Source organism: Sebastes fasciatus, chromosome 12, assembly GCF_043250625.1.
Source record: "Sebastes fasciatus isolate fSebFas1 chromosome 12, fSebFas1.pri, whole genome shotgun sequence".
In the NCBI taxonomy this organism is placed as follows: Eukaryota; Metazoa; Chordata; class Actinopteri; order Perciformes; family Sebastidae; genus Sebastes; species Sebastes fasciatus.
The window spans coordinates 29,084,677-29,102,695 of record NC_133806.1 but is presented as its reverse complement, the minus strand read 5'-3'; the positions used below and the strand labels follow the sequence as shown (position 1 = coordinate 29,102,695).

Sequence of the window (18,019 nt, the reverse complement as noted above, 5' to 3'; positions counted from 1 at the left end):
TCCACATCGTCTTTCACCTCCAGAAGCCAGGCTGTTAGTTGTCAGACTCTTCTTCTATAGCTTTCTGCCAGTAGCGTTAGACTGTAGTTCCGTCAGCTCATGTGCGGGAATGTCGCCCCCTCCTGGTGGAGCTAGTAAATGCACCTCTTACTTACAGATTGTTTCTACAGATCTGCCACTGTACCAATTGGACAAAATTATGTAAACAAACAGGAGGGAAGTTGCAAATGTCACATGGCCCACAAATGCACAGGAAGCAATCTGAAAATGAGCAAATAGCATTCCACGTGTAGAAATAGATGCACAAATGCGTGTTTATCACTTTACATGTAAACCTTAAAGGGACTGTTTGTAACTTTTTATGCGTATACTGTAAATGTACCGGGTCGGGACACATGCGCGCTCGCGTATGCGCGCTCGCGTATGCGCGCTCGCGTATGGCCGGAGCCTCGTCTCTTCTGCCTGCTTGCCTTCACTCAGACACTACACAGTGCAGAAGAGTTAGTTTAGCCCTGAGAATATCTAGTGAATGTTCAGTGGACGTTTGTGCAGAAATAAATGCTGCAGCTCCTCCACACCAACAGAGGTTTCCCGTGTCTTGTGAAGTGACGGGGCTCCTCAACGAGTTACGTTGTCATCTCGTTACTGAGGTGATAACGTAACTCGTTGAGGAGCTCCGCTGCTGAAGCCTGCGCTGAGGTAGGAAAAGCCAACACTAGGATCAGCATTGATTCATGGAGAGACCTTCGTCTGGTCAGCTAACATTACTGCCAAGCAGCTGAAATATAGAGTGATATTGTGCTTTTAGCTGACGTGTGTCGCCTCACTGTTTTGAGCGATGCTCGTTCATGTCTATTTAGAGCGAGCAAGCGCGAGCTCAACGCTGACTTTCGTTGATTTCAAGGCCACAGGTGTCGCTGTTAACAAGCATTTCTGAAAGTTACAAATAGTCCCTTTAAAACACGTATTTACAGAGTAAGTTATGCGTATTTGCAAATCACCCTGTATTTTTGTGAATGTGACTTTACACAACACAAATACAAAAATACATGTTTGTGGATAGTGAAATACTTGCAGATCATGGTACACATTTGTGAATTGTCTTCTGTGGGTTACAACTAATAAAGTCCAATAACAACTTCCATAGAAACGGCCGGTTTGACAGCAAACACCACGTGTAGTAGGAAGTCACAACTCTCTGTGTAATTTTAATATTTAACGCTAGATTGTATTAGTCTCATGTTGTTTTCATCTGTTTACAAACACATCTTGTGTGGTTGGTAATAATACTAATTGTTATAATAATGATGGTTATCGATATATAACACTTATCAAAACGAGTGCTCATTACAAAGTGCTTTACAAGGTGGACATAAACATAATAGAGGATAGAATCCAATGATAGACACATGCACATTTCCACATATATTTACAAACAAATATATATAAATTCCAACGTGATCTGAAAACTACAAGCTGCCTACAGATCCGATCTAACAGGAAGTAACTTTTTCTGTGACTTTCTGTAAATTCCGGGAAGGCTGCTCAAAAAGACTGGAAACTGTCCGACTTGACCACAGCTTTTTGTCACCACCTCCTCCTGCTGCTGTTGCCGGATCTCTTCTACTCAGAAGTTCAGAAGTCAGAAGTTCAGAAGTCACCGCCCGCCCACCTGTGCTTGTTCTCCTTTTATTTTGATGTCAATACAATACAACTACTGACATTCATGTAATATTACGTCACAACGGCTGCTGTATCAGCCGTGTGTTTACTACGTGTTTATTTGCATATGGAGCGGGGAAGTTAGATCTGATCACAAGTGGTCATTGGAGACAAATGTGGAGACGCATCCTAATGCCAGGTGTGAACAGACGCACTTAGAGCTGTCCACTTGTGATCCGATCACTGAGGACGCATGTTAATACCAGGTCTGAACAGGGCCATCATCATTATAAAGTGGGCTTTGTTGACAGCTTAATGGCATGCCTGTCTGCTCTAAAGCTGGGGAACAATAGGGTGGGTGGGGGAGGGAGGGAGGGAGGAAGGAGGAAAAAGGGGGAGAAAGGGGGGAGAGGAAAAGAGGAGTAAAAGAAAGAAAAAGAGAGAAAGAGAGAAGAAAACACAATTCTGTAGCTCTTATTTTCACCCACATGGTGTTTTGAAGTCTTTATACACCATAGTATTTTTGTTAAAGAATACAAATATTATTTTTTGTGCTTTTCGGGGGGAACAATACATGTCCACTTGAGAGGCAGTTCGAATCTTGTCTCCGGCAGGGTCGAAGTTTATAATATGCAGTAAAAAAATGTTTGTGTTGCTCGTGTAAACTTGAATTGACTCAAGATATAATATTAATGCAAAACTTGTGCACTGCAACTAATACATTAATATTGAAAATCGTTCAGGTTTCCTTATACAATCATATAACTGGTAGATCAGATAGCAAATATACAAAACATTATCATCATCCATGATGATGTTTTGTGTTATTATTATTGCATACATCCTCCTTATGACTGATTAATGAACTGTTAGGAAAGATAGCTCAAAATGTTAGTAGAATAAATCATAATGTACTGGAGAATAGTTGAGCAATATGTTTTAATTGGGATGGACTTGCTGCGTAATTAATTAAACAAATAACCATAGGAATACACATGAATTGAGACAGTCATGATATTAAAGCTTTAACTTTATTGTCTTTGGGCCTGGAACACGTGAAACAACAAGAACAAATAATTTGAAGAAGATAATACTGATAACACTTTTGTACTTTTTGATTAACATTTTCAATGTAAGAATTTAACACTTAACATTTACTTGTAACAGGTTATTTTCAGTGTGGTACTGGTTATGAAACAACTCTCAATGTACTACTGATGCCTCTATATGGCTTGCATAAGTAAACAAGACCATCAGAGAGAATATCGGCCATTACTTTAGTTATTCTTAATGTTTATCATTGGGTCTGATTCCCTGCAAAATCAGACAAAATGATTTACAGCTCACAGATTCACCAGAAACTCCTTCAGCTCAGACTCCAGCGGGGCCTCCAGCAGTGACCTGCCCTCTGTAGATTGCTGGGCCCGCTGTCAACGTCCAGCAGGTTTTACCACAGGGCCACAATTGTGCTTCCCTTATAAAGAAAACATGAAAAGAACAACAGAGACTGAATATTTATTCACACAACAGGGTTATGTGAGTAAGTAATGAAATGAAAACAACAACAACAACATTGTCTTATTCTTTTTGGACTAAGCATGGTATTCCAAATCACAAATATTACTAACCTGCTGGTTGCTGAGAGTCATGGAGGTCTGTGTCCTCAGTTCTACCAGGTGCTCTGCAAGGCTGTCAACCCGATCCATACCTGGCATACCATGCCCGTCCCCTAATCATACAACTTGTCATCAGTAAGCAAATAAACAGGATAAACTGCTGTGAAATTACACTACATGTAACATATAATATCTTATTGTCTGCACTCTGTCTGTTGTATGTTCAATAGATTTGACACAACTGTTACTATTGCTTTATTGTGAAGTTTATGTAAACATTACTTACCAACTGTATTTCTGCCACCTGAGACCTCACCAGGTGAGGATTCAGACTGGACTGCAGACTGAGCTTCTGGGGCAGAGGATACAAACTACAGTCATGTTTATATAACTTTAGTATGAACCTTTAATATAACGTTTATGATCATATAATCATTAATCATGAACATTAATTAACACCACAGTTATCTGACAGTTACCTGTCTGAGCTAAAAACAGTGATTGTGATAGTAAACTTTGTTTCACAACGTTAAGAAGCTAATACAGTAGCAGTCATACTGTATATGTATATATAGCTTTAGTATTAACATAACGTTTATGATCATATAATCATTAATATAACACCACAGTTATCTTACAGTTACCTGTCTGAGCTAAAAGAAGTGACTGTGGTAGTCTTAGTTTAACAACGCTGAGGAGCTCATACAGTATGAGTAACGTTACCTCTATGTAACTGTAACTGTAACTGTAACGTAGCCTCAGCATAATAATTAGAGCTCTGAACAGATTATAAAGTGATTGGTAACTATTCACCAGGTTTCGCTGAGATAATTAAAGCCAGGTTAGCTAAGACAGAGTAACATTACAAACTCATTCATTGATTTCACAGCGAATCAATCAGCCAACATTAAAAAACGCCAGAAAGCTAAAACACGTTTAATCCGTATTGTCTAAGAGAACCCAATATCAATGTTACGTAATGTTAATAATGATATTTACCCAGTGGCGGCTGGTGGAAATGTTTCTAGGTAGGGCTGTGCCACATCCAATCAATTTCAGCAAACATCCCGGTATGATTTAATGCAAAAAAGCGAAGGTATCAAAAACACATTACTACTTTTCCGTTAAATAAATATTTTAATCCAACAGGAGCAATAAAGAATGCTTAGAAAAACACAACAGTATAACATGTAGCTACTTAGTGGTGGAAAGTACCACTATAGTAACTAGTACATTTACTCAAGTACTGCACTGAAGTACAATTTTGTGGTACTTGTACTTTACTTGAGTATTTTCATGTTCTGATACTTTCTACTTCTACTCCACTACATCTCAGAGGGAAATATTGTATATTGTACACGTGCCATGTCTGCACAGCATCACCGCGTCAGCGCTTCCGGTCCTTCACAATAAACTCCCCTCACACTGAATACGCGGGGGTAGCTTGCTGGAGAGCCACAGAGTCTGTCAGCTCTGTGGCTGACGTCGCAGTATGTCCCTCAGTAGTATGAAGCAGTATGCGGTTTCGAATACGGCACATATTGTAAAACTGAGGAAGCAGTATGGCCCTCAGTAGTATGTGCAGTATGTGGTTTCAAATACGGCACATACAACTGACGGAAGCAGTATCTCTCAGTAGACGACACTCCCGAGAAATCTTTCAAAATCGAGCGTAGCGTTAGTTCATGCAGGCCATGATGTCAAGCTCTGCTCATACTATGGCGATCAGCTGATAACAGCTGATCTTAAGCCAGCCCAATCAGCTGATGAATCAGCTGACAGATCAGCTGATTCCTCTCTATGCATTCATTGGTCAATTTCATACAGGGCACCTTATTTAAGCTGCTTCAGCCGGCCTACCGTTGCTGCTTCCTCTACAAGCCGCTCGCAACCCACCTCCACCCCCCACCTCCTTTTAATACTGTTTCTAGGGCTGGGCGGTATGGCCTAGGATAATATCGCGATATTTTAGGCTATATCGCAATATTTTCAAATATCCTCTAAGCACTTCATAAATGCTCAATTTAACCCTTTGATGCATACAATCACACCAATATTATGATCTTGTAGTCCCTGCAGTATATGTCTGCATTAAAATCTCTGTTGATATTCATTAGTGGTTCTTTGGAACAATTTTAATCTTTCATACAAAAAGGGTTGGCTTGGAAACATTACATGACAATTTGTGTTCGATGTTCGCGATGTAGTCGTTTTCTGTACCGCAGGGGGACAAGCCGCGATACATCGACTATATTCGATGTGTCGCCCACCCCTAACTGTTTATGACTTAATCAATGTCAAATCTGTTGTCATTGATTCCGGCTCTGTTCTGCACCCAGGGGGTCTTTGCTGCTGCTCTCCCTGCCTTTGGCTTTCCATGTGTGCACATGGAAGGGCAAGGAGGAGTGCTCTCCTTGCCTCATGCTACCACGTAGGCTCGTGGATCCACGTATGCGCGTGGATGGGCAGGGAGGTCCCAGAGCAGAGCCATACCACCAAATATAATGTATATATTACTGCAATGTAATAGTGTCTTTGACTAAAGTGGTCCTGACTGAACTAAACGTTGTCGAACCAAAATAAAGACAGATTCAGCAACTGCATGGCTTAAGCTGGCTTAATTATTTCTCGCCTCAAATGTTTTCAGAAACGCCCCTGTGGACACGTACCCTGAGCCTCTGTGTTATTAATTTATTACCTTCATAAAGTATCTGAGAACGTCACCCTCGGCTTCACAAGACTGAAACTAAAGCTGAAAGTAGGCTGTGTAGTCAGACTGTTTAGGTTAGTTTGTCACATATCTGACCTGTAAACTTATCAGCTGGCTGAAACAAAGCAGCCCCTCTTCCCTCTATCAGCCCTAATGTTACCTGCAGCAGAGGGAGGAAGACAGAGGACAAGAGGACAGGAGGACCAGAGGACAGGAGGACAGAGGACAGGAGGAAGGACTGATACTGACTGATGTTTGTGTTCTTCAGTCTTTGTAAACCTCACTTAGTATTGTCATGTCAAGAATATGATTTATTTCAGTGGTTCTCAGACTTTTTTCACCAAGTACCACCTTAGAAAATATTTTGCTTTCCAAGTACCACCATTATGACCAATGTTAAAATACAGGGGGTGGGGGGCAGCCTCACTAGGCCTGCACCATATGAGGAACATCTGCCATGTGCGATAACACTGTTCAATATTGCTATGATGATATGACTTGCGATAAATAAACAAATATTGAAGTGTGCATATTAGCTATGCATATACATATACTGTATTTAAAATATAACTGGGCTATATGTTGTTTCTAGAGAAGCAACAGTAATGTTTACAACAGCAAAGTCACCATATAAACTCTTTAATATCTCACTGGAAACAATCTAAAATGTTAATAAAACAAATCATATTCCTGACATGAAAATATTAAGTGAAGTTTATGAAGACTGAAGAACACATACATCAGTCAGTATCAGTCCTTCCTCCTGTCCCCTGTCCTCCTGTCCTCTTTTTCTCTGTCCTCCTCCCTCTGCTGCAGTAACATTAGTGCTGATAGAGGGAAGAGGAGCTGTTTGGTTTCAGCCAGCTGATAAGTTTACAGGTCAGATATGTGACAAACTAACCTAAACAGTCTGACTACACCAGTGGTAGGCCTACGCGTACCACAGATTGAGAACCACTGCTCTAGTTTATAAACATGTTAGATTGTTTCCAGTGAGATATTAATGAGTTTATATGGTGACTTTGCTGTTGTAGACATTACTGTTGCTGCTCTAGAAACAACATGTAGCCTAGTTATATATAAAATACAGTATATTTATATGTATAGCTAATATGCACACTTCAATATTTGATTATTTATCGCAAGTCATATCATCATTGCAATATTGAACAGTGTTATTGCACATGGCAGATGTTCCTCATATGGTGCAATGCCTAGTGTGGGAGGCTGCTCCTTGCTAGTATGAGAGTTGTGTGAGAGTTTAAGTGCCATATAGGGTAGGCCTACGCTACTGTGTGTTAATATCAGTCATAATGGTGGTATTTGGAGAGACAAATATTTTCTGAGATGGTACTCTGGAGCCACATGCGTCTCTTTAGCTCCTCTCCAGTGGCTCCCTGTGGATTTTTTTTTTTTAAATTAGTGGAAATTAATAACTGTTTTTTTGTTTACGTTTTCATTTTTATTTATCATTGTTGTAGGTCTATGGTACGACGGTACGACGGAGTATTAGGGCCACATTGAGGAAAATAAATAAATCTGAGATTTCGAGAATAAAGTCATAATATTACGAGAATAAAGTTTATTCTCGTAATATTATGACTTTTTTTTCTCGTAAAGTTATGATTTTATTCTCGTAACATTTCCGACTTTTTTCTTGTCATATTCTGACTTTATTCTGGAAATCTCAGATGTTTTTTCCCTCAATGTGGCCCAAATACTCCGTAGTACATTCTCTTTGGCCCTCACTGCATTAGACTTATATACTATATACTTAGACTATAAACTGTGTTACCTTCATCATAATGCTCAAATGTTTTGTGGCTCCAGACAGATTTTTGTTTTTATTATTTTTGCCTAAAAAGGCTGTTTTGATAGTAAAGGTTGCTGACCCCTGGACTAGACTGTACGAGGTGCAGTGAAGGCAGCAGCACAGAGCAGCGGGAGAAACACATGAAATAACATTAGACAACAGTTGTTATGTTACTGTTGCGTCAGTCACTGACACAAGAACTCAGTCTTGGCGAGAATTTATGCTACAAAGCCTTTCCTACGTAAAACACGACTTGTTTTTACCGCTAAAGCTCGCTGTCAATAAGAAGCTGACATCTGTCCAGACGGAAACCCCGGGTTACAGTGCGCATGCGCGGGGGCTTTTCCGAAACCCTCCTGCAGCCTCTATCATATGTAGGTGTTAGTCTCCTATATAAGTAGGTGTTAGTCTCTGTAGATATGATATCATAACTAGTACACACGGAGGATGGACGACTCTAACCCTCTAGCTCTGAGTCCTCTTAATAACAGCACATTCACTAAAGTGAAAGAAAGAACGCCCTTCTATCAGGTGAGATCTTTATTCTATATTTTCATTATATATTGCCTCTTTAAAGTGATGTTTTCCCTCTTTATTACTGCTGTATAGCCTATATAGATGGAGTGCACCTGTATTTGTAGTGGGACAGACTCGTATTATGTTGTTTTTTATCAAAATGTAGTATGCTCTAATACTTCCTCATGCAGTATGTGATGCGACTCGCGCCACAATTGACCGAATTAATTCAATTAAAGTTATTTCATTCATTAATTTAGTTTTTTATATAGCATTAAATCATAACAGAAGTTATCTCCAGGCGCAAATGTTCTTATAAAGCAGTAATGTAACACTTACTCTATAATTTAGAGACTCACAAGAGATCCCCCATGATGTGCATGCATTCATGCTATTGTCGCATAACAATTGTTATGCGACAATAGCATGAAAAAAAACTCCCCTTTAACGAGTATAAATTGGGCAGAACCAGGCTCTGGGTACAATAGATGTAATAGAGTTATGATAAAAATATCAGTAATAATAGCTGTATTAATAATAGAAATATAACTGCTAGTAATAATAATAATAAAAAGACAGATAATAATGATGGTATATGGTCTTAACTTCCGTGTACAGGTTTGCTGTCTGTAAATGTTCTAAAATTGGTGTCAAATGTTGTTAACTTTATGCTTTTAGATATAATAGATCCTGGACATTTGAATTAAGCATTTAGCATGACATCATTAAATAGGCTCAATGCACCCCCCCAGCTGTGACTGACTTCCTGGAAACCTGCATTCACCTACCGATCATCTTGCTAGTAGACTTTATAAGCTATCAGTAGAGCTGTCAATCGATTAGAATATTTAATCAAGATTAATTGCATGATTGTCCATGATTAAAAAAATGAATCACACATTTTTTATCTGTTCATAATAATGTACCTTAAAGGGAGATTTGTCAAGTATTTAACACTCTTATCAACATGTGAGTGGACAAATATGCTGCTTTATGCAAATGTGTGTATATATTTATTATTGGAGATCAATTAACAACACAAAACAATGACAAATACTGTCCAGAAACCCTCACAGGTACTGCATTAAGCATAAAACAATATACTGTATATGCTCAAATCATAACATGGCAAACTGCAGCCCAACAGGCAACAACAGCTGTCAGTGTGTCAGTGTGCTGACTTGACTATGACTTGCCCCAAACTGCATGTGATTATCATAAAGTGGGTTATGTCTGTAAAGGGGAGACTTGTGGGTACCCATAGAACCCATTTACATTCACATATCTTGAGGTCAGAGGTCAAGGGACCCCTTTGAAAATGGCCATGCCAGTTTTTCCTCAGCAAAATGTAGCGTTATTTTAGAGCGTTATTTAACCTCCTTCCCGACAAGCTAGTATGACATGGTTGGTACCAGTGGATTTCTTAGGTTTTCTAGTTTCGTATGAGTTGTGTTAATGTGTTAAAGAAATTAGTGGCGTTAAAATGTATTTAACTTTGACAGCCTTAGCTATTAGACAACACCTACACATAGATTCATTTCCGTACATTGTTAGTTGCAGCAACAGACAAAAAAGTCCACAGCTTAGCAACTTTCCATTGGCAAGTGAAAGTGCACGTGACCTAGAAAAACAGAGCTGAGCACCAGGGGGGTCGGGCGATGTTGTTTGTTCAGAAAGTCCACCCAGGTGCATTTGAGATGTTTAGATGAGATCATTGTGAGATTTTTTTTTGAAGCTGAAAGGGGATTTCTGTCTGCTTCTCTTGTTTAGGTGATGGCTTGTAAAGCCTCCAGCATGCAGCAAATCATCCAGATGGTGCAGAGGATGGCGCAAAAGAGCTGCAGAAGAGCCTGCCAGTTGTTCTGCTGCCCACTAGACTCTATGCTGTGTGAAAAGGCCACATGCTGTCAGCAGTCTACGGAAGATAAAACTGCACAAGGTAAGATCTGCTTTTTATATTACATTTCTGTCAATAAAGCATTCAGGGTCTTTATTTGTTCCTCATATCTTTTTATTTAATCCTTTGTTGGTCTTATTTTTCTTTCAATTTAAAGGAAACTCTTTTATGTTCATCTTATTTTTCACATTAGCCTTTTAGAACTTAGCATTAGGAGCTTGCTGCATTGCATTTCACTACATATTACGAAAAAAAGAAGTATACTTCAAGTTTATTTTATGAAGTATACTAAAGTAAAGTTCAAGTATATTTCCCCAAAGTACACATTATGTAGTATACTAATGTCAGTATACTAGTAGTATACTTGTAAGTGTATTAATTCAGTACTTCTTGGGACTAAATTGGCCCACTTTCTAAAAGTATACTTTTAAGTGTACTTTAAGCGTAAGAACAGTACACAACTAGTTTACATCTAAATTGTGTTTTATACTGCAACTATACTATGAACTATACTACAAGTGAATAGGTATACTGTTAGTTTAATAGTTATATACTTGTAGCCCACTTTTTAGTTTATTAAAGTACACGTTGTATACTTAAACTTATAGTACTTAGTCAATGATTTATGTATGTAGATAAAGAGACTTTTGCTTTTTGACTTGATGTTTTGTGATGATAAAAAAAAAAAATGTCTCACATGCCTCCACTTTAATAGGCTACTCTATCAAAAAGTAAGCATAACTACAAGCCAAGTATACCTTTCTGTAGGCCTATAAGGCAAGAATACTTAATTATACTTGATCAAAAGATTAAGTTCAAGTATAAAACAAGTAAACTTAGACTTTACTGTATACCTCACACACGTTCTTCGCTGTGGCTTTTCATATACGCTGTCAGCAAAACAAGCTTTTTTTGTTTTCCATATAATCAGGAACTATGTGACGCATTTCTGCAATTACATCACTCTGGAACAACAACTTCCCGTTCTCATATTCTCTTCCTTTTTCCTCCTTTCTCTCCCTCGCTCACTCATGAACAGTGGCACTCCAGAATCTGCCGTCTACCATTTTGATTGTGAACATCAGCAACTCCACCTTGATCGACTGTGTCATCGGGAGCGACACCTACCCATCAGCGGTGGCTGAAAGTCAGCCTCTAATGCGGGTTTCTGAGCTCCAAATGCATGGTGGGTAACAGCCAAACCTACTTTATAGCAATTTCTAGGACTTTAAAGCACTTTGAGATGCAGCATCTACTATGCTTTGTTGTATTATTTGTAGGGTTGTCAAAGTTAAGGCGATAATAACACGTTAATGCAAATTCGTTTTAATGCCACTAATTTCATTTACTAATTTACGCAACTTGCAATTTCTAGGCTGTAACGGGCTCGGTTTTAAAGCTAGAAAAACCTAAATCAATTGGTACCAAAAACCCCCCCAAAAAACTGGCAAGCCCATTTTCAAAGGGGTCTTTTGACCTCTGACCTCAAGATATGTGAATGAAAATGGGTTCTCTGGGTACCCACGAGTCTCCCCTTTACAGACATGCCCACTTTATGATAATCACATGCAGTTTGGGGCAATTCATAGTCAAGTCAGCACACTGACACACTGACAGCTGTTGTTGCCTGTTGGGCTGCAGTTTGCCATGTTATGATTTGAGCAATATATTATTTATGCTAAATGCAGTACCTGTGAGGGTTTCTGGACAATATTTGTCATTGTTTTGTGTTGCTAATTGATTTCCAATAATAAATATATACATACATTTGCATAAAGCAAGTATATTTGCCCACTCCCATGTTGATAAGAGTATTAAATACTTGTCAAATCTCCCTTTAAGGTACATTTTGAACAGATAAAAAATGTGCAATTAATTTGCAATTAATCACGATTAACTATTTTAACCGATTGACAGACCTAATTGTTTGAATATTTTTGTAGTATTTGCCCTAGAGCACTCACACCGTACTCATGAGAAGTGAAATCATGTAATTTGTTCATGTGTTACAGATGAGGCGAGGTGCAGCTGCAGCTGTAGACTGCAGGGAGCAGCACAGACCTCTGCTCCTCCTCCTCCTCCTGCTCCTCCCCTTCCATCGGCCGAGCCTCCGAACATCAGCATCCACGGCTCCCGTCTCAACTGTGTCATCATCGGAGACAACAACTACATGCACGCTGAGCAGACCCACTCAACTGAAACAGAAGAGCCACAAGAGTGAAGCTTTGGATACGCAGAGTGAACACCCAACCACTCACACACACATACCACACACACACACACACACACACACACACACACACACACACACACACACTACTACACACTCTAGCATCACTGTCATCTGTGGTTGGACGAGATCAAACATTTTCACCTTTTGGAGTTGCCTCTGCTCTGCTTTGACTCAGACTTGTTATGAGTGTGTAAACCACAGGCTATACACCCACTGTCTGTCTCTTCTCCTCCTTCAGCATTATTTTAGGGCCATATCTAACAATTATTTTAATTAGCGATAAATCTGAAGATTATTTTCTAGGTAACTGATTCATAGTTTAGTCTATAAAATGTCAGAGTAGTAAAAAATGTCAATCAAATTGGTTGCGTCCGAAATTCCACACCAACATGCTATTTAGTACGATAAAACAGTATGTGAGATATTTGAGTATGTCCAAAACCTTAGTATTTATTTATTTATTTATTTAAAAAGGATCCCCATTAGCTGATACCGATGGCACCAGCTAGTCTTCCTGGGGTCCGAAATCATGTCCATTAATTTATCACATACATACTATATACAACATCACATTTGTGTTACACCAATAACACTCAAATTTTCAAACATATATAAATTTAGTATGAAACCAAGAGTACGCAAATTGCATATTATTTCCCTTAAAATATTACAGTATGCAAACGCTGGACAGTACAGTGGCATAAATATCCCACAATGCAAAGCGGTAGTGACAACAACGTTCATAACAAACGTTGGTGGACAGCTCTGTAACGTCAATACCGCTTCACTTTAACTGTAATTATAAGATTTCACTTTGCAAGGCGTCGTTTTGGTCACATGAGGTTGGTATGGGTTACCATGGTTACATGTCTCCAACCGGCAAGGAGGCTCTCAGGAAGTGACGACGTAAATTACTGCTCAGTGCGTCCGAAAAGATACATACTACTGTTTATTCACACAAAAATATGTTGAACGATAGTACACATATTGAGTATGTAGTGCATAGTGTGTAATTTCGGACGAACCCTTTATTTCCCAGAGCCCAAGATGACATTTTCAAACTGCTTGTCTCAACCGTCCAAAACCCGAGGATATTGAGACTAATATTATATAAAATAATTATATATAATATAAAAAAAACAAAATATTCACATTTTAGAGGATGGATGCAGAGGATTTTGGGCATTTATTTCAGCTGTTATTTTGACATTTTGACTGACATCAATGTTTTGGTTTAATGGGACTGTTTTTGCTCTGGCCTTGGTTTATACGTGCCTTGAAACTGGTTTTGGCGCTGACGTTTGTGATTACTGATTTTAAAAACATAACTACGGGTCATCAGTGTTGTAAGAGTTTCACACAAACAAACGTCAGCTCCCCAAACCTTATCCTAACAAAAAACTCTCTTCAGTAAAGTTGTTTCCTGTTTTGCAATGCCGGGTCTTCTGCTCGTCTGTCAGACGTGCGGACATAAAGTTGGGAGCAGCTGGGAATTTTACCAAATTAATTTCATACATGGATATGACTTTTTTGATGATTCATCTCTCTGTGATCGTCAGATCTCTCCTTAGATGATGTCTAGTGGTATTATATGCTGAAAGACAACTGGCTGTAGGATTCATTTGATGTGTTTATGAATTTATATATTGTGTGATTGCATAGACAACCAGTATTAAAATACTGTGAGTCTGACTGAAATCCTTATCATGTCATGATAACGGTGTTAACTTATTTTAATAAGTAAGGCCTATGGTCACTAAGAGTTGACTACTTAGTAGTGTTCATTGTGGAAGTCATTTTGATTTCTTGTGTTCATACTGTACATAAAAGGTGCTACTATTGTGTCTGCTGATATGTGTATATATGCTCCATGTTCCCTTCACCAATGTACTACTTATCTTTTTCTTCTGAAATATTGTATAAGATAAGTTGGGTTTTTGTCTTTGTTGTGGGATTTTGATGCATATTGTATTTTTGAAATGTCAAAAACATGTTTTTACAATTTTATATAAAGTACAAAGAAGATACAAAGATTGCTGTTTATTGTCTTTGAATTCATTTCAATGTCTCAAAGGAGTGTTGGAGAAAACTCATTTCTTCTTCTTCTTCTTCTTCTTTCCTTCCTTCTTGCCTTTCTTGCCTTCTTCTGCTTTTTTAAAACTACCGAGGCCCCGGCGCACCATCCAGCCTCTCCACCACGCCTGCAGCTGTAGGGACAAAGGTCAGAATTAGGGATCAGTACTAGGGATGTGACGGTGTAACACCGACTACCGCGGCAAGCCTAATCAGTACACTAAACCAGATGGGGCATGATGGTAAGGCATGGATCTGAGTTCTGATTGGACGTTGTTACCTTGGTAGCAGCTTTGGCCTCCGCCTGCTGTTGACGCAGCTTCTCCTGCTCCTCCCTGTCCTCCAGCACCACCTGCTCCATCTCCCCGAACTGAACACAGTTCAGCATCTCATTAATGTTCATCTAACTGCGCATCCTGTTCAGCATCGGCAGCTGTTCACACTGTGTCATGTTCAGCACCAGGAGCTGCTCACCTTCCTCCTCTTCTCCATCAGTCGGTCCAGATTCACTGTTCTTTTGCAGCACACATTGTTGAGCTGCTGCTCCTTCTCCTGCTGCATCTGTTTGGTGCTCTGCTGCCACTCCTGCAGCTGTTGCTGCAACTCCTGAAACAACAATAGCAACAGTTTTAATGACAGTACCAAACACAAAGGCTTAGGTGCTGCTGGTGCAAAACACAACCAACAACTTGTGCATCCCTTAAAAAAAAGTCGCTCTGATGTCCTTGGAGGGTAAAAATTTGATCATAACTACCAAATATTCCTTCATTTTCAGAATCTTAACCCTTTAAATGCCAGTTTGTTTACATAATGTCACTGTATATCACAACAATGTAATTGTTTTCTGTATACTAAATGCTAGAGGGAAGTGATTTTCACAGTCTGGGATATGTTAATGATTAGCAACAACATTGATGTATTGCATCTAACACTGCAGTGCTCCATAATCCAGCAGCAATAACCCTAGAGGAAACCAGGAAAAGACAACATTAGTCTGTTGTTAATAGTGGTGTTTCTGTACCAACCTCGTGTTGATTTTGCAGGAATTTCTCTGACTCCTCGTGAACTCTCCTCTCCTCCATCAGCTGTTTCTGCAGCCACTGAGAGAGAAGGAGGTAACAGAAGACGTGATTTGGATGACATTTAACCCTGGTGTCTAAGAGCACTGCTCAACATGCTGAGATATTGGGCAGAAAGGGAAGAGAGAGTATGGTAGAGGTCATGTCTGCACCCTGATAGAGGATCAATTTGAAAACATCTCCTTTTGGGGGCTTGGTAGGTAGATGGATGGACTGTTGGACCCACCTCCTGTTGGTCCTCCAGCAGCTTCTCAGCCTGGCTGGTCTCCCTTTGTGCCTGCTGGAGCTGCAGCTCAATGTTTTTCTCCTCAAGCTTCTTCTTGATGGCAATCTTTGATGACTGCACATTCAGCTGATGCTTCAGATCTTTGGCCAGCTGGGACATGTCCTGAAAGGGGGGGCGGGGGTATTGGATTATCACCAATTTGCAGACTAACATGTTTGATTTTCTTCTCAAATGAAGGGTCAGTGCACCCAAATGAGCAGAATCTCACTCACCACTAACAGACATTCATGCAGACAGTACTATCTCACCTTCAGTTCCTCTGATTTCTGTTGGAGCTCCTCTTTCTGTCTCCGTAGAGTTTGTCGTCTTTGCTCCAGCTCTCTCTTTGCCTCTCTGGGTGGAGAGACACTCCGTTACTGATACAACACTGACCTTCTCCTTTTTCCCCCTTCTTCCATACTTTCTTCGGTTCTCAAAAATCACACTACATCATGTCTACAAAATTACTTTTTCTAGTTACGTATTGTCATAACGATTAAGATTAGTATTATTAGCATTGTTTCCAAATGATGAACCTTCTCATATTCTCAGCCTTCTCCCTCTGCTCCTCTTCCTCCACCACCTGCAGCAGACAACTGAAGCTCTGCTTCTCCTCCAGCTCCAAATGCAGCTTGTGAACCTCCTGTGAGATGTACTGACTGCACACAGAGACACAGAGACAGACTTAAGTCAGAAATAAATACTTATGCAACATAAACTAAATGTTTCTGTCTGTTTGTATTGCTCACCAGTCTCTCCTCAGCTTGGTCAGCCTGGCTCTCTCCTACACACACACACAGTTATTTCAGTCAATTTGTCCAGTAAGATCATGAAATGGAGCATAAACTAGCATTCACACCATCATCCGATCAAAGCAGCTGACAGCTGTTTGACAGATGTTCCTCTAGACTGTGAACAGGAACAGGTGATAAACACAGTGAAGTCAACCTGTGCCGCTGCAGTGCCTCGCTCCCTGTCTATCTGCACCGTCAGGGTATGTCCCAGTATGTCCAACTGGTCTGAACAGTCCTCCAGTACGGCTGCCAGTCTCAGACTCTGAATCCGGGATAAAGACATCCTGTGGAGTTAAATATACCAATGAGTTTCACAAAGAAATGTACGGTTAATGAAGCAAGGTAACATTTGTGGTGGAATTTCTGATACACAAGTTAACTCAATAGGAAGGAAGAGGCCCCAGAGCTGTTGATGTCTTACACAGAAGGTCTATTGAAGCTTGATCAAGAAGCAATTGTCAGGTCTCCCCCATTGAGGTGCTCTCTGCATGAAGGCCTCACAACTCTGCCCATCCTCCCTGGTGCTCAGTGTTTTACCCTCATCATGTTTTGACTTACTCGGTTCCTCTGGCATCTCTGACCCTGGTTACCCCGGCAACTGGCTCTATGGTCCCCACTACAGACACAGCTGGACAGATAATAAGACAGGACTCCAACCCAATAATGTCAACAGAGGGACACTCTGAGAGACACTCTGACCCCCCCGACCAAGGAGAGAGGAACTGACAGAAAATTCCATCACAACATGAGATTAACTTTTTTTCCAGTTGGTGCTATCCCAAAACTAGTGAAATATGATGTTTCAATAGCTCATTAATTAACAAAATAAGATAAACAGCATTGTTATTTTTCACAAAGCATGTACTGTCCTCGATAAGCAAGGTAGAAATCAATCTAAGAGACATTCAGCAGACAAGTGGTGTCTGGTGAAGCTAACAGGTCTGAATTGCTCCCTCAGTAACCTTAACTAATAGTTCACTACTGGGAACTAGCACCATGCTAGCTACCTAACTTCAGTTTCATCAAATATCAGCTGTCAAAGCCACTTACTTCAGTTCCCTCTGTGTCTCTCTCACTCTGGTGAATGATACTACAATCGTTTACATGTCACCATGGTAACACATCGTTTACATGTCACTATGGTAACACACTTTTTTTTCATGCAACTTTATTGAAAGAGCTCGACTAACAGCTGCATTTCACTGAGCAGTAATTTACCGTAATTATGTTGTCTATATTGATAAATTAAATATTTATCAATTTTATCAATTTATCTATATTGAAGGGTTAAATGTGATGGGAAAACAAATAATAATAAGTCAGCTGGCAGAATTAAATTAAATTAAATTAAAATCAAATTG

The 18,019-nt window shown here is 39.7% G+C and overlaps 2 protein-coding genes and 1 long non-coding RNA gene across 4 annotated transcripts; 1 reads left to right on the top strand and 2 right to left on the bottom strand.

Annotated features, from left to right (window-relative positions):
• Nucleotides 1-2,725: 2,725 nt before the first annotated feature.
• On the bottom strand, nucleotides 2,726-3,653 carry LOC141778276 (uncharacterized). The gene is made up of 3 exons (XR_012596029.1): nucleotides 3,565-3,653; nucleotides 3,291-3,391; nucleotides 2,726-3,136 (listed from the first exon to the last, which is right to left on the bottom strand). It is a non-coding gene; the product is annotated as an uncharacterized LOC141778276 (long non-coding RNA).
• Nucleotides 3,654-8,199: 4,546 nt separating this feature from the next.
• On the top strand, nucleotides 8,200-14,607 carry LOC141779673 (uncharacterized). Its single transcript, XM_074654618.1, has 4 exons — nucleotides 8,200-8,332; nucleotides 10,088-10,256; nucleotides 11,254-11,400; nucleotides 12,227-14,607. The coding sequence occupies exons 1-4, from the start codon at nucleotides 8,249-8,251 to the stop codon at nucleotides 12,433-12,435; spliced, it is 609 nt and encodes a 202-aa protein (XP_074510719.1). The 5' UTR covers nucleotides 8,200-8,248; the 3' UTR covers nucleotides 12,436-14,607.
• On the bottom strand, nucleotides 14,470-17,714 carry drc9 (dynein regulatory complex subunit 9). 2 transcript variants are annotated; one of them, XM_074654615.1, is made up of 10 exons: nucleotides 17,709-17,714; nucleotides 16,813-16,942; nucleotides 16,614-16,648; nucleotides 16,401-16,523; nucleotides 16,134-16,218; nucleotides 15,826-15,987; nucleotides 15,546-15,620; nucleotides 14,995-15,126; nucleotides 14,801-14,890; nucleotides 14,470-14,654 (listed from the first exon to the last, which is right to left on the bottom strand). In XM_074654615.1, the coding sequence occupies exons 2-10, from the start codon at nucleotides 16,939-16,941 to the stop codon at nucleotides 14,538-14,540; spliced, it is 948 nt and encodes a 315-aa protein (XP_074510716.1). In that variant the 5' UTR covers nucleotide 16,942; nucleotides 17,709-17,714; the 3' UTR covers nucleotides 14,470-14,537. The 2 variants fall into 2 exon arrangements, with proteins under 2 accessions (XP_074510716.1, XP_074510718.1); XM_074654617.1 differs by lacking the exon at nucleotides 17,709-17,714 and adding an exon at nucleotides 17,080-17,218.
• Nucleotides 17,715-18,019: the final 305 nt, after the last annotated feature.